The 26,320-nt window shown below is 34.2% G+C and overlaps 1 protein-coding gene across 1 annotated transcript in view; it reads right to left on the bottom strand.

The window, feature by feature from the left end:
- The window catches only part of PKHD1 (PKHD1 ciliary IPT domain containing fibrocystin/polyductin), a 467,968-nt gene that overhangs the window by 148,489 nt on the left and 293,159 nt on the right, over nucleotides 1–26,320 (bottom strand). The window contains 3 exon segments of the mRNA XM_010364246.2: nucleotides 4,999–5,086; nucleotides 8,113–8,226; nucleotides 24,147–24,284. Coding sequence (XP_010362548.2) covers nucleotides 4,999–5,086; nucleotides 8,113–8,226; nucleotides 24,147–24,284 — 340 coding nt within the window.

Genomic DNA, 26,320 nt, shown 5'->3' with positions numbered 1-26,320 from the left:
TCATATTATTTTTATTCTTGACATATAAAAGTTCTTCACATATAAAAAATGTTAGTCCTTCATCTGTACTATTGTATGTTGCAAACATTGTCTAATTGATCATGTGTCATTACATTTTGTAATTGACATGCAGAAATATTGACCTTGCTATGTTGTCAAATCTATTATTTATTTGCTACGGCTATTGTTTTGCTTGTTATGATCAGAGAAGTCTTCGCTAGTTTAAATTACAGGTTTACTTAAACTTTCTTTAACTAATTTTATGGTTTTAATTTTTTACATTTTGTTTCATAATCCACCTATAATTTAGAGTAAAACATAAAGTGGGAATCTAGTTTTATATTTTTCCAAAGCATTTACTGATTATTCCAGCCTGTCTTCAACTAAATTCAAATGCTAATTTATTCAAATTCTAAAAATAATTCATGACTGTGTTTATTTCTGGTATTCTTTTTAGTTTTGCTGCCAGCAACAGATTACTCACATCAGAGGCATATATTTTTTTTAAAAAAACTGCTAATGTTTGGCTATTTTCAAATATTTATTGTTCCAAAGAATTTAATGAGTCAGATTCTGATGAATATATTAGACCTATGATTCAAGTTGTATTACATTTGACATCTTTAAAATAATGAACCGTCAAATTTTTGTTCTGCATCACCATTTATTCTCAACTCCTTTTATGCTTTTGAACAGAGTTTTATAGTTTTGTTTTTATAGTTTCTGTAATTTTTCTTAAATTTACTTCTAGATATTCGTGGTTGAAATTTTAAATAAGATTGTACATTATAATTTAAAAGTTTATTGCTTGTATATTAAAAACCTGTTGATGTGCATTTATTGAAGGCAACTGATAGTTTTTCAGATAATTCTCTAGTTTTACAGGATGAAATGTGGTTTATAAACCACATAAGAAATAGTTTGGATTATTTTCAATAATTGGATCTAATGTATTTTTCTTGCCTGGATACATTAGCTAAAACTTTAATAATAATATTTAATGATTGTTGTAATAAACGATAATATTTAATGTCAGTTTTTCTCATAAAATACAAAACTGAGAGGAATCCTTTAGTGTTTATTTTGTATTATTATTTAAACCAGTGCTTCTCCACTAATGGTTATACCATCCAAATAAATAGCATTAATTTAAAAGAAGTATCCTTGTAGTCTTCATTTACTGTTTATTCCAAGAATGTTTGCTGAATTTTATTAAACGTATTTCCATTTTGTGCCAAATTGGTCATGTTCTTAATCTTCACATCTGGTATTAAGGTAAATTATATTAATGGGTTATTTCATTTCAAATTATCTTTGTTCACTTGAATGAAACACATTTAAACATAGCTTGCTTTGTTGCTTTTTTATTTATGACTTTTACATTCTATTTGGATGTTGTCTCTGTTTTCTTTTTTTTGAGCTATTTTTAGTAGCTATAAACAAGTGTAAAGATTATTTTATGCCTGTTCCCTTAAATTAATTGGGAATAGATTATATAGCATAGGAATTATTTGATATTCAAATGATTGGAAGAATATGGTATAAATTTATGTAAGCCAAATACATTTTGGAGATAAATCTTTGATAAATTTATACCTTTCACTATTTCTGGTTCTTTACGTTTTATTCTTCTCTAGCCAATAATGATAACTCTAAATTATCATTAAAAATTCCTTTTTATAAAGCATTTTTCTCAAAAATGTTAAAGTTGCACTATATACACTTATATTTTTTATATTATAACTGTAACCTATTCTGTACATATATTTGAACTGTCATTTCTTATTTTATATATTGGGGTTTTATGTATTGGTATGATTAAAGTTACTAGAGATTAAATCACTACCTCTTTTTAAAAATTTAATCTTACTAATTTTCTACTTTCTATTTCACCAATTTCCACCTTTTTCTTGCATTGATTGAGTTCATTAGACTTGTGGGTTATTTTGTTTCTAATTTCTCATATTGACAGTTATTCTTTGTTTAGAAGTAGTCTCATTGTTAAGAATAATTGTCAATATGAAAACTGTCAATAAGAAAAGTTTGTTTGCTTATTCAATCACAAAAGCATTAAATGTGATGGCATGCTTTACAATATTTCGTATGCTATACTCTCATTATTGTTATTTCCCTGCTATTCTGTTGGTAAAGTTTTGATGTTTTCTTGGGTATAAAAGTTATTTAGAAAATAATTTATTATACCTTTTTTCTTGTAAGAAATTAAGATTGTTGGTTTATATTTTATTTTAATCTCCATGTTTATTATATTGTGATCACATACTATTATTAAAATGTATTAAGGTTGCAATTATGGATATATGTATATTTTAAGGTAAAGGAGTAGTTTGATAAATAAATTAAATTTCTTTTATTATATTACTCATGTTCTTCATATTTTCTTTACCTTTTTTAATCTAATTAAAAGATTTGGAACTGAAAGAGATAAATAAATGTCTTGGATTGTGATTTTTGTTTCTGTCAATTTCACCTTATATTTCCTAGAGATTAGCTTTATATTTCTATATTGTATTTATCTGCTGTAAAACTTTTCTGACTGTTAGGGTCTCGCTATGATGGAAGCCTTTACTAATGTAAAGTATAATTACTTAACCGATTTGAAACATTTATTTTGATTTTTACATGTTTTGTTAATAATTTTGAGGCTCCTTTATTTTAGATGTCAATGATTTATTCTTATTCAATATTTAACTTTAAATTTCTCCTAATTGGTTTTAAGTTTTCCTCTGGTAAAAAAGTTATAATTACATTTTGACTTTTAACCCAATTTTTCTACATAGCATTATTTTTCACAAATATTTTGTTTTGTAACTGGTAAATTTATTCTTATTTTCTTATTTCTGTTTTTCAAAATATACCTTTTTGTTGCTTTTATTCTTTTACCATTTCATTTTCTTCTTTTTTTTTTTTAATTTACTATTTATTTTATGGTTTCTTTCATTTTTTCCCCTCTGGTGATTTGGAAAGTATACCATTCAAAATTCTAATAAAATAAATTAACTCTTATTTACCTCCTATGGTTATAGTTCCAGATTTTTATCTGATAATTTTGAATGGTAAAGATTCGTTTATGTGTCATATTTGCTAAACTATTATACACAGTTAAACAATCAAACACTAATCTAGGTGTTACTGTGAAGGTATTTTGTCAGTGTGGTTAACACAGTCAGTTGAGTTTAAGGAGATTAGGCCACCCAATAATGTGGGTGGGCCTTATCAATCAGTTGGAAGGCCTTAAAAGCAAAACTGAGATCTCCTTTGGGAAGAAGAAATTCTGCCTTAAGACTGCAAATCAGTTCTTCCGTACTTTGCGACGTGCTGGCCTGCTTAACAGATTTCAAACTCTCCAGCTCCCATAATTGTGTAAATCTATTCCTTGAAATATATCTCTTTATATATAAATGCATGTATATTAATATTTATTATATCTATTATATAATTTATATACATATAACAGGTAGGATACACACATACACACACACACACACAAGCACATAACCTATTGATTATATATTTTTTGTATAAACAGAACCCTAACTAATACATTAACTTTTCAAATGTTATGTTATTTCTTTTATAAGAACAATTATTAGAATTTGTTTTAGGTCAGGCGCTGTGGCTCATTCCTGTAATCCCAGGCCTTTGGGAGGCCGAGACGGGTGGATCACCTTAAGTCAGGAGTTCAAGATCAGTCTCACTGACATGGTAAAACATCTCTACTAAAAATACAAAGATTAGCCAGGCATGGTGATGTGTGCCTGTAATCCCAGCTACTTGGGTGGCTGAGGCAGGAAAATCGCTTGAACCCAGGAGGCGGAGATTGCAATGAGCCAAGATTGCACCATTGCACTCCATCCTGGGCAACAGAATGAGACTGCTTCTCAAAAAAAAAAAAAAAAAAAAAAAAGGAATTTGTTTTAATAACCATAGTTACACTATAATATTTAAATTTATTTCAGTGCTTCTTAGTTATTTATATTATTCTCAAATTTTATTTCTGTTCCCGAGTTTTCAATTTAGTTTAATCTCTTTATTTGAACACTGAATTTTCTTCCATTTTTCACATGTGCATCTTAGCAGTGTGTCCAATTCTTTGGTCACAATATTTTTTTTTCCTTAAACATTGATAGATGTGGCATCACGATCTTCCCACATGTGATGGTGTAGAGGTGAATGCTAAGGCTAGAAAGCTTGATGTTCCTTTCTTTTACTTTTTGTTCACTCTATTTTTCTTATACTATGAAAATGATGTAATGAAGCAATCACCGTCCTTGATATTAACCTTTTCTAATAAAATGTAACTATTCTCATGTTTTCTATGTGTATTTCAGTTATAGTTTTCATTATTCTTTCTGTTGTAGTTATTCTGAGTTCTTATTAAAAAGGACATATTACCCATAGATCGTTTTTAACTTTCTGATCTCTATTTCTAGTACTTTATCTTTTGTCATTTTTACTTCCTAGTCTTATCTTCTGTGTTCGAATAGATCTCCATCAGTTTGTTCTTCATTTTACCTATGCAGTTTGAGGCAGCAATGATTCTATCCTTTACTGCCTTCAACGCATTATTAAATTTCACAATATACTTCATATGTTTCTTCTCCCTCCTGTTTTATTTCTGTCTATATCTTAATGAGCTACCTTTCCAGCTTAGACATAGTATTCTCACCTCATACTTCACCTCTTATCTCATGGAATTCATGTATTTTAAGATTTTATGGACAGCAATAATTATGTATTATCTAAAATTTTCTCCTGGAATAAACTGTGTTCCTCTACTACCTTTTGCATGTTTTGTTGTCCTTCTATTAGGCTATAGAGATATTTTTTAAATTCCCTATAATCGCTTCTTTTTCTACTTACTCATCCTTTAATTACAATGCTTAACCTAAAATTCAATTTCATATTGTAACAAAATCTCAAGCAGAAGCAACCTAAACAACCACCAAGAAAAAGCCCTAAGTTACTCTCATTCCTTACCTCTCATTTCCTGAGGCAATATCAGCTCCAAGATGTGTCCAGGAGTTCTTAGGATAAGCACTGTAAAGCTGAACTTTCCCATAAACCCCTGAAAATAAAAGGAGTAACAGTTGGATAGAAAAATCCTTCAGAGGAATTAAAGCCAGGTAAGTAAAAGTCATTCCATAGGCTGTTGTGCAAAACATGGGATATAGAATCTCTAAATGAAGGTTCCATATTATCAAAAGCATTATTTAAATGCTCTATTTTACATTACTAAGATATATCTCACATGGCTATGAAACTTATTCTCTCAAATGCTATAGAAAAAAGAATGCTACACCACATCATAATAATCTAAAAGGTGGGAAGCAGACCACTCTAATGACTAAAGTTGAAGAGGTACTCCTTTCCACTCTTGATGTGACTCCAAACCATTTGCAGTTCTTTTGGAAGTTAACCAGTTTTGATATTTTTTGATATACACTAGGTTCTCCAAAAGCATGGTTAATTTTATTTCCTTAGGACAGAGTTTTGGAGCTATTACCTTTATGTTTAGTGGCTGGACTTAATATTTTGTCTTATAAATATCAAGGGAGAGATTTCTAAGTCCTTGGTTTCAAAATGCAATTTATTTCAGACTCATAAATTAAAGTCTTACCATGAACATGCTTGATACAGCCCAGTTTTATTTTTACATGTCTTTCCTCTTACATATTTTATTGCCATTTTCAACCATAATTCCTCATATTCTAGTGGTTTAAAAATGTTTTGACCATGAAACTCACCAGTAAAAGAAAAAACATGTGATCGTGTACTCTAAGCACATGTATATTTATTTTATTTACATAATTCAGACATTTATATTTAGGTAAAAAATATACACATATATGAATATACTAATATATACTTGAATAGAAGTTCTAATATTTTATTCCTGCTTCCAAATGTATTGTCTGCATATCCCTGGATTGGTGCACGCTATTTTATTGCAAGTCACCAATTTAAAATTTTTACAGTTTTCATCAGAAATCATAGAAATAAAAGAAGCAGGAAATCACTAAGGTACAAATAATATGCCTTGGGTTTTCATCTGATATGGACCGAAAAAAAAAATCTCAGTTAATTAGAACTTAACCAACTGTTTATATCAACATCCGTATTTTTTCCCCCACATATCAACTATGAAAATGTCAGAAGATAATAAAACTAAATCAGGATAAATGGATATAAAAAGAACCCCATTTTCAGGACGTGTCCTGAAACCAATTTTTCATAATAGCATTTATGTATTTCATAAGACATCATCACCCAAAACAAAAATCCATCTTTTTTCACTACAGGCTAAGTAAGCTAGGCTTAGAAGGATCCTGAAGTAAAGAGATTTCCAACCAAAACGTTTATAACAAAAAGCAGTTCATGTCCTTAAATTTGAATTATCCAGAAAATTCAATTGACCAGAAAAGCAGATTTCTTGGTCATTTCCAATCATCAAAGTTTACTGTAAAATGACACAATTTCTTAGTTGTCTCAAGAAGATTATAAATGATTTAATACGATTAAAATTCTTCATCTACTTATGATACAACAAAAATTTGAGCATGCAGTGAAAGAAATACTTCATTCTTTATTTCATTTTAGTGTCAAAGAAAATTTCAAAGACACTAGTTTGACCATACAGCCAGGATTGGGGATCAGAGCAGACACCTGTGGATAGTCCTAACAGAAAGTTTGTTCCAGTATTATCACACTACAGAAAAGAGTGGATACCACAGGCAAAAGGAGATCAAATGTTCTTATAATAATCCATCTAGTTTGTCAACTTGGAAAAATTAAAACATTCTTGAACCTCTTATTGTTAGAAAGATAAAATAAATAGCATGCATGGGAAAAAACCCTTTGGAAACTATAAAGTGCTATCAAAGTATTATATGACAATGATTATATATTATGGAACTAAGTTAACAAGCTTCATACTATCTTAACATTTTTGTCTCCACTCTATTGAGTTACTGAGATCCAGAGAGGGAGCCACTGACTGCTAATGAATATTAAATTTATATCTCCGTGTTCAGAAACCTCAGAAATGATGATCCTTGCTCTTTTTGCACAAGGTAAAATGGTTTACTCGAAAACCTCCAACAGAGCAATGCATCTAAAGGAGAATCCAAGGAAATTAACAACCAATTTTCTTTAAGAATGTTCGTATTTTTTCTTTTAATTTTTTTCTCATTTATATAATAGTTGAAGTAAGTTCACTATACTTTATTATTCTTTTAGATATTATACTGTCACGTAGCTTAAATATAATAACATTTATTACTCTTTTAGATATTGTATTGTCACACAGCTTAAGTACGTTATTATATTATAATAACCACACAGCTTTATAGTGTCAGCATTGGATTAAGATTATTATATTATAATAACATATTTAAGCTATGTGACAATAAAATATCTAAAAGAACTTATTCCAACTATTATATAAGTGAGGGAAAAATAACTAAAAAAATGAACATTCTTGAAGAAAATTGCTTCATGCCAAGAGTTATCCCTCTTTACTTATAAAATTAGTAATGCCCATATAGATAAAGTGGGAAAATACTTAAAATCTGATGAACATTCTCTTATCCCTCACAACTGAGTTAGTTGGGGATACATACATATGGTTATACAAGCCCAGTCCCAGTTTCTGTACTTTTACATAGATCAATTTAAAATAGGATTTGGTATTGTGGCAATAGCAAATAAAGAAATTGTCAACAGTGAATGTTTCTTATTAATGTATAGTTCAGTTGTATAAATGTATCAATAATAGAGTAGTATTCATAGTTGATAATACTGACTCAGTCAAAACTTCAGTGTCTGACTAATCTGGATCTTAATCCAAATGCTGACACTATAAAGCTGTGTGGTTTTCTGCATGTCGTTCATCATCTCTGAGTCTTAGTTTTGACATCTCTAAAATGGACACTGCTCACAAGAGAGCTGGTAAGTAAAATAATAAATATAAATTACCTAAAAGAGTGTTTGGAATTTAGCATATGTTCTATGAATAGTATTTCTCTATAAGACACAAACACACAATACACACACTGCATTTTATTTTTAATGAAAACTATATTATACTCTTACCAATTGTTCCTGGGTCAATATGAATTCCATTCAAACGGTCACAAAAGACTCCCTCTGAGGCTCTAAGGAGAATCAGAAGCTTTTGTTCCTTTTCTAAGGGCTTTTCTAAAGTACCTGTTTACAAAGAAAAGTATATCATTCAAATCAATTTGAAATTAAAAGAAAGAGAGGGAGAAACTGAGGTAAAATTTCAAGAATGCAACGTAGATACTGTAAAATAGACTATATGGAGGAGTCAGTGGTTATGTAGATGAAATAAGAATAGGAAAAACAAAAGATTCACTAAACTTCTCTGAAGGAGACTCATGTATTATTCACCAGATATTCACTCTTCTTTCTTTATTAAGGCAGCATAAACTTTCCTGACCAACTAATATTGATCCTGGTCGTATGACTTGCTTTGGCCAGTGAAATTTGTGTGAAAGTGATAGGAATATCAGTTCTCAGTTGATGCTTCAAGGGACTTGGCAAGTTGTTTTGTTTTGTTTTATTTTGTTTTTTACCAGATTTCTTTCAACGTTGTTCTCTACCATGAATGGAAAATTCCTTAAATAGCCTCTGGTATCTGAATGAAGAGACATGCAGAGCAAAACGGAATAGAACACATAAGCTGGAGCCAAGTCCAACCAAGTCTAACATAAATATTTCTTGATGCAAACCACTGAGATTTGGGGATTATTTGTTACACACCATTATTATGGCAAACCTGCCTGATACACTGTCTATGGCTAGATAAACTTCTAATTTCTTTATATGCATCTTAGCATTTACTCCTCACAACAAACCTGAGAAGTCAGTATAATTATTATCCCAGTTTTAAATATTTCCACATAAAGAGTCTTAGAGGTTAAGGGACTTGTCTAAATTGATCCAACTATTAAGTAATAGAATCTATTTGAACAAAGATCTGTTTATGCTAAGTGTTTATTTAACAAATAAGAAGTTATTTTCTAAAACTAAATTCTTTTACCAGCATAAAGATTCATAAAGACATAAGGCTATGATAGTCAGACAGCAATTGGAATTGTTTCTGACCTTATTTTATTGATGTTAACAGTGGAGTTTGGTATGAAAATTCATACTTCTATGGTATGATAATTGTTCAGGGAATTTGTCAAAATAGCGTTAGTGAGTATGGACTTAAGGAAGGTTAGTCTCTTTGGAAAATATGTCTTGGAGTACAAAAATATTAAAGTTATTAAAGTCAGGTTTTTAAGAAATAACTGGGCCGGGCATGGTGGCTCAGGCCTGTAATCCCAGCACTTTGGGAGGCCGAGGCGGGCGGATCATGAGGTCAGGAGATCGAGACCATTCTGACTAACACGGTGAAACCCCGTCTTAGTTAAAATACAAAAAATTAGCCAGGCATGGTGGCGGGCGCCTGTAGTCCCAGCTACTCGTGAGGTTGAGGCAGGAGAATGGCGTGAACCCGGGAGGCGGAGCTTGCAGTGAGCTGAGATGGCACCACGGCACTCCAGCCTGGGCGACAGAGAGAGACTCCGTCTCAAAAAAAAAGAAAGAAAGAAAGAAAGAAAAATAAATAACTAGTGGGAAGGTAATCCCCAAATTACATACCAAATCAGACAGATTCATAAAAACCACCGGCTATCAAATGCGTCTTCCCAGTTTATCAATTCCCGAAAAGAAAACCAAAAATGACATTGTTAAATACAATGTGAAATAACTAGTAAACGTACAATTGCCTGGTTTTCATCTTAGTTGCTGGTCTTTCCAGCAACATAAAATCATCCCCTCCAGCTGAGACTTCCTATATACCTGGTTAGCCAAAAGGCACAGGTAAGTCTGAAGCTTGCTACATACCTATCTTTATAGTTCAGCCTTCACTGCCATTACTCCAGTACTCTGCTGAAAGCAAGATTCAGAGAGGTAAGTAAATCTGCCTAGAGGCATATAGTAGGTCAATGGGTGAGCAAGCCTATGTATTTCCAATAATATGCAAAGGTGTGTTGCTCCTCTGTGTAGGTAATGAAACTCCTCAGCTGACAGCCTGATGCATCATCTCAGTGAAAATAAAGATGTGCTAGAGCAGAAAGAAGGGAAGCAAGGGAGGATGAAAATGTTTAGTAAATGCGTATAGCGTAGCTGTTATCTTGCCGTTACAAGTCTGTCCAGTAAGCTGTTTTCCAACTGTGATTTCATTTATTTCACGGAGGGTAGTTTAGAGTCTTTGGGGAAAAAAAAAAAAATGGCCTAGCACTAAAGAGATACCAGAGAGAAAAAAGTAGGACAGTTTTTGCCCTAGAGAAACGTATACAGAGCCCCACAAAAAGAGTTCAGCGTTCCTCTAAAATTAGAGATTAAATCAATTATGCAACCCAACACTGCAGCACATGTGGAGCTTTCGCAGGAAGTCTGGGCAAAATTAGATAGACTGCCGTGATCTTTTGGTATCTGCAATGGCCAGAATTTGGCTTCCTTTTTGTAACTGAGGGAAAAAGAAAGATGGAGAATAGGGACTAAGTAGAAAGAAGGCAAAGGTGACCTAAGAGAAGGAAATACATGCTACTGTAACATTGAAATCCTTCTTGAATGTGTAAAAGCTGATAAATGGAAAGGTTTAAAGGCTGAGATCCTCATTTTATTTTCAAATCTAGCAATCAAAGAAAGGTGAGGTGCTCTCTCCAGCATGGGCTTTGCCCCTAAATGAGGGTAGCCACTTCTGAGACAGAAGATGCTAAGGATATGCAGCTCATCCTTGATTTACCTTTGTAAAGCTTCTCTAAACTATGGCAAGAGGCATATTAAACCTGGGCAAATTTATGTATTCATAATGGGCAGGAATAAAATTGTCATTGTGCTGCAAAGACATTCCGGATGTTTTCACACGCACAATTTAATTCTCACAATTTTATGACGAATACAGTTGAGGTTCTGATGAGGAAACTGAGGCAAAGAGAGGTTAAGTAGCTTGTCAGGAATCACATAACTGTTAAATGGCAAAGTTGGGCCTTAGACTTAATAAGTACCATCCTAGGACATGTGGATATGGAGGAACAGAAAAGAAGTAAAGGGAAGCAGACATTACTTAGTATAATGGTAGGCAGTGAAGGGGAAACAATGTGTTCCAGATGCTAAAATCATGTGAGATGGAAGAAAATGAGTTCTGGCATATGAAAGATAATCGTTATAATTATTTGAGGAATATGGTACAAATGGGTTCCAGGAACTTCAAAAGGTAAGAATAAGAAAAAAGGACATTTCCTTATTTTATTAACTAAAGCTCTTTGATGGAATCAAGTATAATCCTAGTATGCACTTAAGCCCACTCTATCAACATGACTCACCAGACCTTGTACCAAGCCAACCCATAAGAAATTATTTACCCTTCCCTCAACTCACTCTCCTCTGTGCTCATGAGATTTCCCAGCATTTACATGTTTTACCTTCATCTTAACTAACTCTGATTCATCCCGTAAAACTTGACTCCACCATAATTTATTCCTGAAAGCCTTCTATGATCTGGAATTAGATGCCCCCTTTTGTGTGTAAAATGTTCTGTACCGCTTGCTAAAGTAACTCTACTTCAAGCAATTTGTCCTAAAGAACTTGTAGGGGACTAGGGCAAAGAATAATGCCCAAAGTCCTCCACTGCAGTGTTATTTATTTATAATTGGCAACATTTAAAAACACCTTGAAATAGCAAACAATTAGAAATATTTTTGTCCATTTTAAACTGCTTCCTTTCTTCGCAGACTTTTTGACATACTTAATAGCTGAAACGTACAAGTCCCCAAGCAACCATATACTCCCTTGCCTCTGCCCCTCTCTGCCTTCATTCCTGTTTTTGTCATGGCCAACTCTTACATACTCTCAAACCCAGTTCAGATGCCATCTCTTCTGGAAAGGGCCTTGTCAACTAAGTCTGGGTTAAGTGACCTTCTAAGGGCTATCACAGAATGCCATGTTTTACCACAATACTTCTAAAACTATACTGTAAGGGCCATTTACCTGATTGCCTCCTTCTCTCAGTGAGCGCAAGAAGAAACTATGTACTCCCAGCAGAGTTTATTTGAAGATATTTTATTCCAGAAATGTTTAACTTGGTAATTTTTACCAACCCTCCTGGAGAAAACAATTGGAATAAAGAGAAATACCCCCATAGTAATAAAAGACTAACTTCACCAGTAAATTGCAACTTTTAAGCATTTATGTACCTACCAGTTATAGCTTAAAAATATATACTGCAAAAATCAACAGGACTACAAGAACAAATGGATATACCTATAACACTTGTTGTAAAGCCAACACAACTGTTGCTAAAAAAAAAAAAAAAAAAAAAAATACAGTAATGATACAGCAGTTTTGAATAATACAATTTGCATATTTGACATAACAGGCATAGATGGAAAACTAGACCCACAAAGAATGTACATTCTTTTAAAGCATGCACAAGACATTTTAAAAAATTGATCATATGACGATAAAGCAGTTTAGCAAATTTAAAAAATTTGGAATTATACAGCATTTGTTTTCTGACCATAATTCCACCAAAATTTATAATTCGTAATAAAAAATTTTCAAAAGTAAGCTATATTAAAGATTTTTCCAATTATTAAAGAATACCATTAAGAAAGTAAAAAAGCGGCTGGACGTGGTGGCTCATGCCTTTAATCCAAACACTTTGGGAGGCCGAGGCAGGTGGATCACAAGGTCAAGAGATCTAGACCATCCTGGCCAACATGGTGAAACTTTGTCTCTACTAAAAATACAAAAATTAGCTGGGCATGGTGCCACACACCTGTAGTCCCAGCTAATCAAGAGTCTAAGGCAGGAGAATAGCTTGAATCCCTGTCACAGAGGTTGCAGTGAGCCAAGATCGTGCCACATTGTACTCCAGTCTGGTGACAGAGCGAGACTCCATCTCAAAAGAATAAAAAAAAGAAAAAAGAAAGTAAAAAAGCAAGCCACAGAGTGGGAAAAGACATTTGTACTACATATAACAGACAAAAGATACATTCCAAAATATATAAATAACTTCGGTAAATAAATATAAAACAGGTACATTCATCATTAAAAAAGAGTAAGAGAACAGCTATTTCACAAAACAAGATACTCTCAAATAAATAATAAATACATTCTACTATGCTCAATCATATCATAAAAAAGAAACAAAAATTAAAACAAGAATGAGATCTCACTACATATCCAGTAGATTGGATTTATAATGTTTAATTAAGCATATATTTTTCATTTTATAAAATTTGTTGTATATGTGTGTCATTTTCCACAATTAATAAAAATATATTAAATGACTATGTTCCAAGAATATTCTTCAATAAGTTTTGTTGATCAAAAGAGGGGAAACTGGCCAAAATTTTAGTCACATCTTCTGAATATACTATTTTCCAGGTGCTATTCACTGAATTCAAAGCAAAAATTGTATTTTTATATAATTTGTATTTTTATCTGAGTTAATCTTAAAACTCTATAAATACATTGATTGCACATGAAAGATAAAGAAATTACCCCCAAAATAAATTTTGTACATTTTTCCCTTGTCCTCAGAAGTGGGTTAAACGGTGATGACTTTGGAAGTTGAGCTTCTATCCAAAGCATAACTATTTTTCTCATGCCCTGTAATAGCGACTTTCTCCAGCCCAGAGCCTCTAGAACCTTCTTACTATCATATAAACCCAAGCTGGTAAATAGCACTGAATCAAGTAAATTGCAGCACACATGTTTTTCTGAAGTAGCTTTTAATTCGCAGTGTATATTTGACCCGCTTATTCCTAAAACATTCCTCCCCAATAGAACTGATTCCGTCTGAAAATAAATGTAGGGTAGAATGGGGCTTGCAGTCCAGTAAGATAAAAATTGGTTATAAAAATCAGTAGGCATTATTAAATGATAATGTCCAACCGCTCATACAGTGATTTTATTCAGGCTGACAAATTTTCATTTTTAATGAGGCCTCTCAACTTATCAATTAATGGAATATTAAAATAAACATGAAAATATGTTATTCATTCACTACTTGCAAAATGTACAAAAGTTCTTAAAACTTCCTCCATAAGGTTAAGCAAATTACCTCATTTCTTTAAGCCTCAGTTTCCTCAATGATAAAATAGGCACAATAATAGCATCCATTTTTTGTGAGGGTTAAATGATTTAGTCCATGCTAATAGTACAAGGCACAGTGTCTGTATATGATACATGTTTTTTAAAAATATTGGCTTTTAGCAGTATTAATAATAGTAGTAAAAAAGATAGTAATAGTAACCATGGAGGTATCACACTTATTCAAATTTAACCTTTAAATTTGAAAACTTAAAAAAATAAGGCAAGTTCTTCCTAGCAAGTAATATCTAATTTCTAAAGTACTAGCTAGACATTAGACATTTCAAAGTAAAAATATTAAGTGACTACTTATTTCAATGTCCAGCCCAAGGAACTTCAGAAAACACAAAGTTTACCTTAAACTGAAACATTCCTGTAAGTTTTCTAACTAAAAAAACAAATCATTCATTCATTCATTTATTCACTAGTTTTCTTAAAATTATTTTGTTTGTATGCAAAATTAAATATTTTATAATAAATTTATTATTTGATTATTTTAATAACTAAATAAATCCCTAAGAAATATTATATTACTGTTATATGGATTCATGAGTCAAAAGTACAGTTTAAGAAAGACTGATTTAAAAATTATTAAAATAGGAAAGATGATCACTGCGAATGCCTTTAGTAAAGACTAACTGATGTCCTAATAGGACAGAAGAATCTTTATTTGTATTAGCGTTTGGGTTAAAAAATATATTAAAAATATACACACACACACACGCACAAACACACACACATAGATTTAAGGATAATGTGATGTTATGAGAGAACTAATATCCACCAGAAAATAAACAGATCTTTCTATTCTTAATATCATTTTGAAATAAGTATTATTTAACTGTTGGCTCCAGCCTTATTAGGGACTCTCCAAGCACAGAAATTAGTTTTAGCTTTTTCTGTACCTCTAAGGGGCAAAGCTTTTACACTTTTGCTCCTACAGCTAAATAAGTAACAGCTTTAAAAGTCACATCCCTTTTATGTCACCTTTTTATTTTATCAAGCAACTGTTAGCTTGATTAGGGAACTGTCCATCTAAATAAACTGAACAAACCATCTATTCTGCAGATATCTATGTACACTTATATTTTACACATTGCATGCGTGGGTATTTGTGTCTTTTTCTAATCATAGTTAAATTTGAAGGAGGACATACTTTTTAACTTCATATATTTTTTAAATGAACATCACATACAAGATTCTCTCTGGCTGCTCAATGGGTCTGACTACTGGGTATTGTGGCTTTAAGCTGGAGGATATGTTTTAATCTACACTTTTCTCAGGTTTGTCTCCTTGTTATTACTTAATCATCCAATGAGCCTTACAGAACTGTCGGTTTGAAAGGCAATAAACTGTGTATGGATTTTTCTTCTTCTTTAGGATTGAGAAAGTCCCAATCATGGAAGCAATGAAAGAAACTTCCATATACCTAGTACTTCATTTCCTGACAATCAAAGGCATGTGCTAATGATGACCTTAGGCTCCTGGCTACAAATGTGAGACAGGGCTGACAAATACCCATCACTGACCCTGAAAAACAATATGTGACAAGTTTTAGGATAAAAGCCGAGTGCCTAGTATAATTACTGAGCAACTAGACAATGCATCATGTGACCTGGTTGTGACAGGCCAAAGGAACAATGAACTGCTGTGTCCCCAGGGATGGCAATGGTTGGGGCATATCTTGTTGACTTAGGGATCAAGGAGGGTTCTATTAAGCTGTAAATATCCATCAGAATATTTGTCTCACAAATGTATTTTTACAATACAAAAAACTTTATAAAATTATATAAATTTATTATTATTTTATATTATTTAAATGGTACATTTATATTATTTTAATAATTAATACAAATGTATTATTATTGGTAACATCTCTCTAGAGTCTTCCTAAAAAGTATGAAAAGAAGATTTTTCATTCGCAGTTTTAAAAGTATAAGATTAAAACAGTCTTTATTGAGTTGAATGTTTGAGTCAATAACAAGTTAACAGCATTGATATCTAAAACAACAAGGAACACGTTTGTTAAAGCATGGGCACAATGTCTCATGTAAGAGGAGACACTGATGAGAGGGATGGACTCAGACAGTTATTCATGGGCAAAGCTTTTATATGTTTTTAAAAACATTTAAATCAACAAACAAGTGTTTATTGAACAAGCTTTGAGTTGGGGACATTTTTAAGTCGGTTTTCCTGTTCTAACAGATGTAAAAATGAAAATACTTTGAATTCCTACAAGACACCAACGTTTTCAATTTGATTTTATACCTCCTTTTTTCCTTTCACATAGGGGATAAATATATTGTAGCCATCTAAACATTAACACCATAATTTCTTCCTCACAGATGTAGACATTTAAGTCTAAGGAGATTAAATGTTTTCCAAGAAAAAGGCAGTGAACTGAAAGACAAACCTAAATATGCCCATTCACTTGTGTATAGATTATTAGTCATAACAGCATATTATCAGAATTCTACAATGCAGTAGGTACTAGGGTTATAAAATGCTCTGATGAAGTCTATCATTTACTGGAGATAAGACACTAATTAATTATTTAATGGAGATAGACACTAATGCTATTCATGTCATCACTGAATGCAATAATGGCAACATGAATGAGTAGCATGGACCAGAAGGAAAGGTACGCTGAAATTTACTGCATGGAGACAAGAGAGGCTTCATATTAGATTGGCGCAAAAGTAATTGTGGTTTTTGCCATTAAATAGTAAAGGTAGTCCTTGGGCAAAGGCTTGAAGGACAATATTTAAGATAGCTAAAATAGCCACTTGTCTTGGTCCTGTTTTTTGTCAGCTCTGAGACCTTGAAACAAATCTGTAATCTCTCTGGATTTCAGTTTCCTTACCAATAAAACGAGACAGATGTTTCAAACAATTACAGAGATTTGCAACATCACAGTTATGAATCTACTATTGGGGTATTTTCCAGAAATTGTACAATGAGTTACTAAACTAAAATCATAATTCATGTCTCTGGAATTTCCATATTTATGAAGTTAATTTCTGTCTTATTAAAGCCATACTCAAGAGACTATCAATAAGTAGCAATTCACAGCATAATTTGGACTCATTTTGTTCTTTAATGCTTTAGAAAGCAACACTCTATATCTCAAAATCTGCCCCATGAAACTCATGATGTTCACTATAAACTCACTACTATTTACGATTCTCCAACTACGGGGGCTGCCTTTCTGCCTCACGACTACTACACAAAGCACATTTCTCCCTCGGGACCTTTGCACTAACTCTCCCTCAGCCTGAAATGTTCTTGTTCCAATCTTTGCAGGTCTAGCTTTTTCTTGTCTCTACAGTCTGATGTCACATTGACTTGTTAGAAAGGTCTTTACTAACTATCTAACATATGGTTGCCAGCATCCAGCCTGGATCTCTCATTAATTAATGTTCCTGTTTAGTTTCTTTCAGAGAATGTATTGCCATCTAAACTTATCTTCCTCATTTATTTTACTATTTGTCTGTTTCCCCCAATAAAATAATGCAAGCAGGAACTGTTCACTACTGAACGTCTTGTTCCCTGTGGAATATTCAAATGCCAGAAAGAATGCCTGGCTCTGAGTTGGCACTCAATGAAAGAGGGAGGTGAGGAGGAGATAAAGGAGGAAGGGACAAATCTACAAAGGAAACTTTGGAAAATCACCATATCGGAGGAATTATTTTCTCCTTAGTATCTATTTATCCATTTCATTTCACCATCCAAAAGAAAATCAGTTATTCGTGAAAGCAATCCCATAAAGGTTTGATGCCATGACTCAATATGGACAACTATTCATTTTCAACCATGAAATTCAATATGTTCAATGACACCTCAGGCTATACTAAAGCCAAAAAACGAAGTTGTTAACGAATAGATAAATGGTATTGAGCTTATGAAAAGTTATTGCTCCTGAAGCAGTAAATGTTGAATTTTTATTTGTTTTACATGAAAAGTAACAATTTGTGTCAAAACTATATTTATCAGCCATTATAAAAAACAAACAGCTGGAATAAGATGGCCAGTTTTCTTTTCTATTTTCTTTGTCATTTCCACTGTATCTCATATTACTGACCACTTCCTCTTGTAAATTGCCTTCTTTGTTTCAAGATATTATTTTCTTGTCATTTCATTTTCTTTCCACCTATATAACTTTTTTTTTTTTTTTTTTCATTCTTGTTCCTGAACTCAGCTTCCTCTACCACCCTTCAAAGACTGGTGCTCCTCAAAATTTCTATCCACAAAATCTGTTTGGCCAATTTTATTCACATCTTTAATTTCACATTTGAGCTGATGATCCTCAAATATGTACATTTAGCACAGACCTCTCTCATTGGTTTCTTTATTCATAAGTCTACTTGCCTTCTAGATATTATCACTTGCATATTTCATTGAAATCTAACCTTGAGATTTATGAGTCTGGGTATTTAACAAACCACTGTATAAAGTTTACTGCATACTCAACATTGTTCAAGCACTTTAATAAATATTAACTCATTTAATTTTTAAAAACCTCTATGAAATATGTACTATTACTATTTCTACCTTGGAGATAAGGGTACTGAGACACAGCTAGTTCATATAACTTGCCGAGGGCCATTCAACTAACAGAGTGAGGAAAGGGCACTCATTCTTGGCATCCCCATTGACCCAGATCTCCCAACCCGAAACCTTGGATATATCCCAAACAACTCCTCCTTACCTCAGATCAAAATTATCACTAGGTTCTAGTGATTTTTACCTCCTCAATGCATCTCTAATTCATTCTTTCCTCTTTAACTCCTGTTAAAGAGTAAACCTTAGTTCACTCCCTTACAATTACTTTCCTAAAACATCTCAGTAGACTTCTCCTTTTTCACTGTGTCCCTTTTAAGTGCATTCTCTACACTTCCAGCACTAATTTTTCCAAGAATAAATATAATCATGTCACTTCCTTACTTAAAACTATCCAGTGACTACCCACTGCCTTCATAGGAAAATCCAAACTCCTTAGCATAGTATATCAGGTCAAGGTGCTTCATCTACTACCACCATTTCATACAAAGCTGGCTATCCAGACATACCCATTCCCTGCAGTTTCCCGAAAGTATAATGCTCATCTAAAATATGTACCTGTTCACATCTCTTCCTTTATCTTTAAGCTTCCTCTAGGTTGGAAGACATGACCCTTCCAATCATGTTTTTACTCGTTTGTCACACTATTTTATTGAGACACCTCTTGAAAATTCGGGTTCATGATTTCTGTTTCTATATGCCCAGTATGCCCCCATGGCACTTGGTACACGGTAGGCACTGAGTAAACCCATGATAAATGAAAGAATGGACACACATGTGTAATTCTTTAAGCTTATCTTAAGTGTTTTATCAGACTAATGAGACAAGCACTGAGCGAAGAATGAAATTGAGTTTGGCATTTGTGATGCAGCTGTAGCCCTCTAAGCAAAGCTTTGATCTTGAGCTTCCTTTCTAATTCTAGCATTCTATGATTCAACTCTATTAAAAGTCCATTGATACCTTTGCCAGCACCAGCTGCCTTAAAAGCAGGACCACCAGTTGGGCATGGTGGCTCATGCCTATAATCCCAGCACTTTGGGAGGCCAAGGCAGGTGGATCACGAGGTCAGGAATTCGAGACCAGCCTGGCCAACATGGTGAAACCCTGTCTCTAATAAAAATACAAAAATTAGCTGAGCCAACATGGTGGCGGGTGGCTGTAATCCCAGCTACTTGGGAGGCTGAGGCAGGAGAATTACTTAAAACTGGAAGGCAGAGGTTACAGTGAGCTGAGATCACGCCACTGCACTCCTGCCCGGGCAACAAGAGCAAAACTCCATCTCAAAAGAAAAAAAAAAAAAAAGCAGATAGCAGGCATACACTGGCAGCACTCTGTGCCAATGTCCAAATCTATTAAGTTTATTTACTAACTAGTCTTATTATCTATTTCATGTTGGGATTTCTTTAGGGTGTGGTAAAATTGGACAGATGGGTTGAAAGTCTTCCTTTGGGCATAATACACATAGGACTGGGCAGATGGGTTCCAATAACCAACCTTTAGGCCTGGAACACATGGATGAAGCAAGGAGGAAAAGAATACACCACTATCTAGTGATGGGTAAAAAATAGAATTGGGAATGGAGAAATTTTTTAATGAGACCTGAAATATATAAAGTAAAGCTGGAAAGTGGCACAGTGTCACTTACCTTCAAAGGTACAAATTTTTCAGGCAGCAAGCTATATATTATAGTAATAAGTGACCTTAGAAATCCAAATATAACTTACCTAAGAAAAGATCAATCTTTGCAATAGAAGATATCAACTGGAAATAAGTTTTGTAGTATTAAGAACAGGGTTCAATGTTATTTAATATTTCTCAATTAATTAGATGAGAATTTTACACAATGTTAAACAAATGGGCAAATGGTAGCAATCTGTGAGGAAAAGACCAGACTTCAAGAAAATATCTCCAGTGTAGAAAGACGAACTAAAATAATTAAATGAAGAGATGGGTAAAAAGTATTGCCCTTAGATTCCCTCAAAACCCAAGGAAAACAAAATAAGCCCAACACAACTGTACAATGTAGAGATATGTATTTGTGGCAGCACAAATAAAAAGAGCAGGAATCAGAGCCAACAATGTAGTTGGCAGGACTAACAGCATGACCTGGCTGGATAAAGAAGTCAGTTTAATATTTGGCTGTATTAACAGAAGAAACATATCTGTTCTGATAGCTGGAGGCTGTGCTGGAGAGCTTTTGTCGACACCTCCATTTCCAAGCTCTGTGCTTCTCCACCCTACCCAGTGCCCCAGGATGTGGCTGACCTTTGTGTACTGCATCAAGTTCTCCTTTACTCTGACTTCCAGTCGGATGTGGCCAAATGGTAGCACAAGCAGAAGACAGGAGGGAAGCAAAAGAATGAGATAAGAGTGTTTATTCCTGGCCGGGCGCGGTGGCTCAAGCCTGTAATCCCAGCACTTTGGGAGGCCAAGACGGGTGGATCACGAGGTCAGGAGATCGAGACCATCCTGGCTAACACGGTGAAACCCCGTCTCTACTAAAAAATACAAAAACTAGCTGGGCGAGGTAGCGGGCGCCTGTAGTCCCAGCTACTCCGGGAGGCTGAGGCAGGAGAATGGCGTGAACCCGGGAGGCGGAGCTTGCAGTGAGCTGAGATCCGGCCACTGCACTCCAGCCTGGGGGACAGAGCGAGACTCCGTCTCAAAAAAAAAAAAAAGAGTGTTTATTCCTGTAGTTCCTTCCTTGTACTGGGTGAATCCCAACCATACAAAGGCCATGCCTCTGGGGTGATCTGACAACCATCTCTAAACCTCTCTCTTTATCTCTGGGTTCCTGTAACATTCTTTCCTCAGTCCTTTATTGCAAGAGGTAGTAAGGATACGTGACTTTACTAGCCCTAGGGTATACCTCATCCCATTTCGATCTTTGTAAATCATTCCTTTATTTAAATCCCTTCAAACTGTCTAATGCATATGACATATATTTTCTGTGGGCACCCTGGCTGATAAACATTTATTGAACACCTACCATATACCAAGCATTTCCTGTGAGCTGTTATGTTTAATATCTCTCTGAGGAAGGTTCTACTGTTATCCTACATATGTTGCAGATGAAGAAATGAAGGTGCCCAGAGGTTGACTTGCTGAAGGTCAAACAGCCAATAGGTGGCCAAGGTGGATTTGGTCCCTCCACCATCTGACTTAGAGCCCATTCTGTTAACTGCTATACTCGTTTCATTCTGTTCAGAATAGGCCGATCCCACCTGGGAATAGTTCTTTCTCCCTGGCTTTCAGAGGAATTAAACAAAACAAAGTTGTGTTTAGAGGCAATGCCAGCAAGAAAGAGGGAATCTCATAATAATCTATGGGAAATGGGGTGTACAAATTTGTAAAATTTTTCTGAAAAGCAATTTGGCAGCATGTATTAAAAACCTTTAAAAAATGTTCTTATCCTTAGGCCCATTAATTTCACGTTTAAAAGCCCATCCTAAGGAAACGAAGCTATGAATAATGATTTAATTATTGAATGTTCATTGCAGAGTGAGTTACAAGGACAAAAATCTGAAATAACTTAGATGCTTAACAAGAGAAAAATGGCTAAATTATTATACATGCATGCATATCTATATATTCCCATATATTATATAATGTTGAAATCATTAAAGTTGGGCCTTTGAAATATAATGAGTTGCAGAAATTTTTACATTGTTTATATAGGATCAAAAAAAATCAAAGTATATGCCCTACGTTTTGAAATATATGCGTGTGTGTGTGTGTGTGTGTAAGAAAAAAATGATTTTGAGATAAAACACCAAAATGGCTATATTTGCACTTGGAAATATTTGCGCTCAGAAACTTTGAGTGATCACTTCATTTCCACCATATAATTCTCTTTGTTTTCCTGTATTTGCAGTTTTGTACCATACACTAAAAAAAATACTTAAAACAGCAATAACTATGAACCATGGTTATAAACTGTATGACCTAAAACAGAAAAGATTCAAGAAGATGTGAATGAAGTGCTATAGAATTAAAAGGAGTATGATACCTGTCCAGAATGGCTCAAGGGGAAGAGCCTGAACCTATGGAAATTGGAGGAAGATAGACTTTAGCTTAATGGAACAAAAAGAATTCTAATAGGATTTTAAATAGTGGGAACAGGTTGCCTTGAAAGGTTTTGATTTTTTTTGTCACTGGAAGTATTCAAGAAAAGGATTGACCATATTTTTTCAGAAATCTTTTTACAGTGACTTAACCTTTGTTCAGGTAATTAGATCTAGAATTTTCTCCCAACAGAGATTCTAAAATTATCATGCTACCTCACAATGATATCTAAATATTTCCTTACCACCAGAGATATATTTCTTTGGAATATGATATGATTTTTTTTTCTGGGAATTCTCTTTTAATCTTCTTCCTGGGGCAAAGTAGAATGCCTTACTAAAGTTCTAAAGTAGTTCCTTTGGAGACAGGGTACACGTCTTTTCAGCATTTATACCCATCGCTTACAACAGTTCTAAGTATATAGTCTACCCATAACATTTCAGGTTTTTTTTAATTAAGTAAGGCAAATCTGGTTAATACACTACCTCAGATCCATTCCATTCTGCCTGTCCTGGGGCCCCAGTAACATGATCCGCTTCCCAGCAAGAGGAGCCTCATCTCCTGGCACCTACTGATTCCCTGGTCCTTCCCTAGCTACCCAGGGAGCCACAAAAATAACAAAGTCACAGGAGTTAATGGTGTGGAATGGGCCAGGTGAGATGCTTACCTTCTCCTCACTACCTCCCCCATATTGTCCCAAGATATGGAGGTTCTAATAAGGCTTCTCTCAAGATATCCCACATAACCAAGCAAACCAAGCATGCTTCTTTGAGAAGCTATGACTACCTTGTATTTGCTTTCCCTCCCTTTCCTCCTCACTTTTCTTTTTCCTTCATTCTCACGTCTTTGGGATTATTTGTCCCGGTAAAGTGCTAGCACATAGCTTTGCTTTCAAGTATATTTTCTCAGGAAATTGTTAAGATAGTAATTGAAATTTTATTGTGAGTTAGCTGATCAGATGATATCAAATCCATCCTATGATATCTTCTGAAAGAGTGAGTTAAAGGCATATTCTGACACAAAGAAAACCTACTGGAAGAATTGATCTGTAGCCTGGAGGAGGTTAAAAAAAAAATAGCCCTGGAATGAGCAGCAGCAGGCAGACCAGAAACAGCCTGATAGTGCACGGGCATGAGAGAATGACCAATGCAAGCCACCTCTGACCACGTGTAAAGCTTGCCAAAGAGTAACTTTACTAATATACTCACTACTACCTTAACCCTCCCCAGACTCTGTTAAGCAACCTGCTTGATGATACCATTTGTTTCCCAGAGCCCCTTCTCACAGAGTATAATTCCCAACATGCTTGCAATCCTTGTGCCTTTACTCACCAACTTTCAGCTCCCCTCCCGCAATGACCATGCATGCCACACTCAAAACATTGCTTCTGTCCACAGGGAAGTCTAAGGTACCCATCACATACAGTCCTTTGAAGAATGGAAGATCTGTATCCACAAGGACAGTTCTGTCTGTGGAAGAAAAAGAAATTGCTCAGATGTGTCACAAAAACAAGAGTTACATCTTTTATTCTAGGATTCTCCCAGCAGTTTGGGACCTGCATACAGTGTCATCTAAACCAGGACACGTATAGCAACTGGAAGAACAAATAGTCTGCCAAAGGCTAGGCCTTACTAAACAGGAAAATAAGTTCTGATTGGTAAATGCTACCATTGCTTAACACACCACGTTCATGGACAGAATGCACTCCTTATGCACCAACCGGCAGCCTCGAGTCTACTGCAGTGGAAACACACAGATCGAATGAGCTCCCTACCCTTTGTTCCTGTATCTTCACTTTTGATTCTAGCTTCAGGGATATACAGAGCAGTAGACATGACATTGGCCTCTGAAGGCAGACTATTTGGATATGAATACCAATTCTGCTACTTACTAGCTGTCTAGGCAAATAGCTTTATCGCTCTGTGCCTCAGTTTTCTCATCTGTGGAATGGGAATAATACTAAAATTAACTGTTTTGTTCATAGGATTTTTGTGAGAGTTAAATGAGTTAATAGATTGAAAATGCTTATACAATATTAGTAAGCTGTCTCTAATTCCCTAAGTCCCATTGTATAAGGCAAAGTACATGGTGCATGCTTAATAAACGCTTGATGTTATTATTTTTACTGTTGTCCCTTAGCTTGCCATGCTTATAGAGCTTACTGGACAATTTAAAATCATTATGTTTTATTTCCCCTTTCATAAAAGCAGTCTTCATATAACTTCAGAAGAAATAATCATAGCTTTTGCCTGGGATTTATTATAGAGTAATATATAAATACAACATTTTCATTTAAAACAGTAAGTATTTCATGTATGCCAAAGCATTGTGTTACTTTTTGAAATTTAGCAGTAATTCAACACTAATTAATGACATCAAATAAAGATTTTCGCTTAAATTTCTAGTGCCATAATCACCAACACATGTAAAGATTTATAAGGAATTCTTTTGTTAATATCATCTCATCTCTCATTCTAGGAAACAGTGCACTTGCTCTTCTTAAGGACATGCCTAAGCAAATTAACTTGTCATGAGTTGTCTTTCCTAGCCCCTCCCTGCTTCCTGCATTATAAGAATGGCCATGCCCTCCTGTGGCAGAGATTATAGAGTTGTAAACCAACCATTTCTCTTGTTTTCCTAAGTTCACAGACTACGGTTTCCACCTCCTTTGCAGGTAGATGAAGTCATGTGACTGAGTTGTAGCCAATAAAATGTGAGAAGAATTAAAGTATGACATCTCTAGGCCTGGTCCATTAATTCTGTATGCCTTTTCCCTCCCCTTTTCTCTCAGTTAGATGTAGAGCAGTGGTTCTCAAAGTATGGTCCTATCCCATCAGGATGCAAAGCAAGCACTAGTTCTGCTAGCAAGATATTCTCTCTCCTCGCTGGCTCCACCACTCTCCCTAGAGAAACAACCTCTCTCTTTTACACTTCAATGACACACTGCACATACATCTATCAGAGTACTGAGACACATTATTCAAATTATATACATACAATATTGTATGTGAGGAAGTAACTGTCACTGGGCTGGTCCTCGGTGTGATTATGACTTCCTCTCCCACTCTGACTTCCTTAAGTGATCATTCTTTTTCTTTTTAAATTCCTAGTGTTTTTGCAGTACTGAAGATAAAGACACTAAATAAATGCCGTCCAGATCTGTTGAGTTTAATCCCCTACATACCTTAAATTCAAGAGCTCATTGGTGACTGGTACAAAATGAATGATCAAACTAAACAGATAAAAATAAATCTATATCTTACTCTCATCTCTAGCACTTTTCAAAATATTCAAACAAAAGAGTGAAGTACCTAGAGAATGTTCTAGGTTTAGCATACATTTTATGGGTTCATGACTTTAAGAATTATTTGAAGCAAAATTTGTAAAAAACAAGAGGGCTTTGCCTCTAATTTATTTACTTATTTATTTAATTTTCATCTTTCATTTTAAATTCAGGGATACATGAGCAGGATGTGCAGGTTTGTTAACACAGGTAAACTTGTGC

This window comes from Rhinopithecus roxellana, chromosome 4 (assembly GCF_007565055.1).
Source record: "Rhinopithecus roxellana isolate Shanxi Qingling chromosome 4, ASM756505v1, whole genome shotgun sequence".
NCBI lineage: Eukaryota > Metazoa > Chordata > Mammalia > Primates > Cercopithecidae > Rhinopithecus > Rhinopithecus roxellana.
The sequence above is the reverse complement of the archived record's forward strand: the minus strand, read 5'-3'. Positions and strand labels throughout refer to the sequence as shown.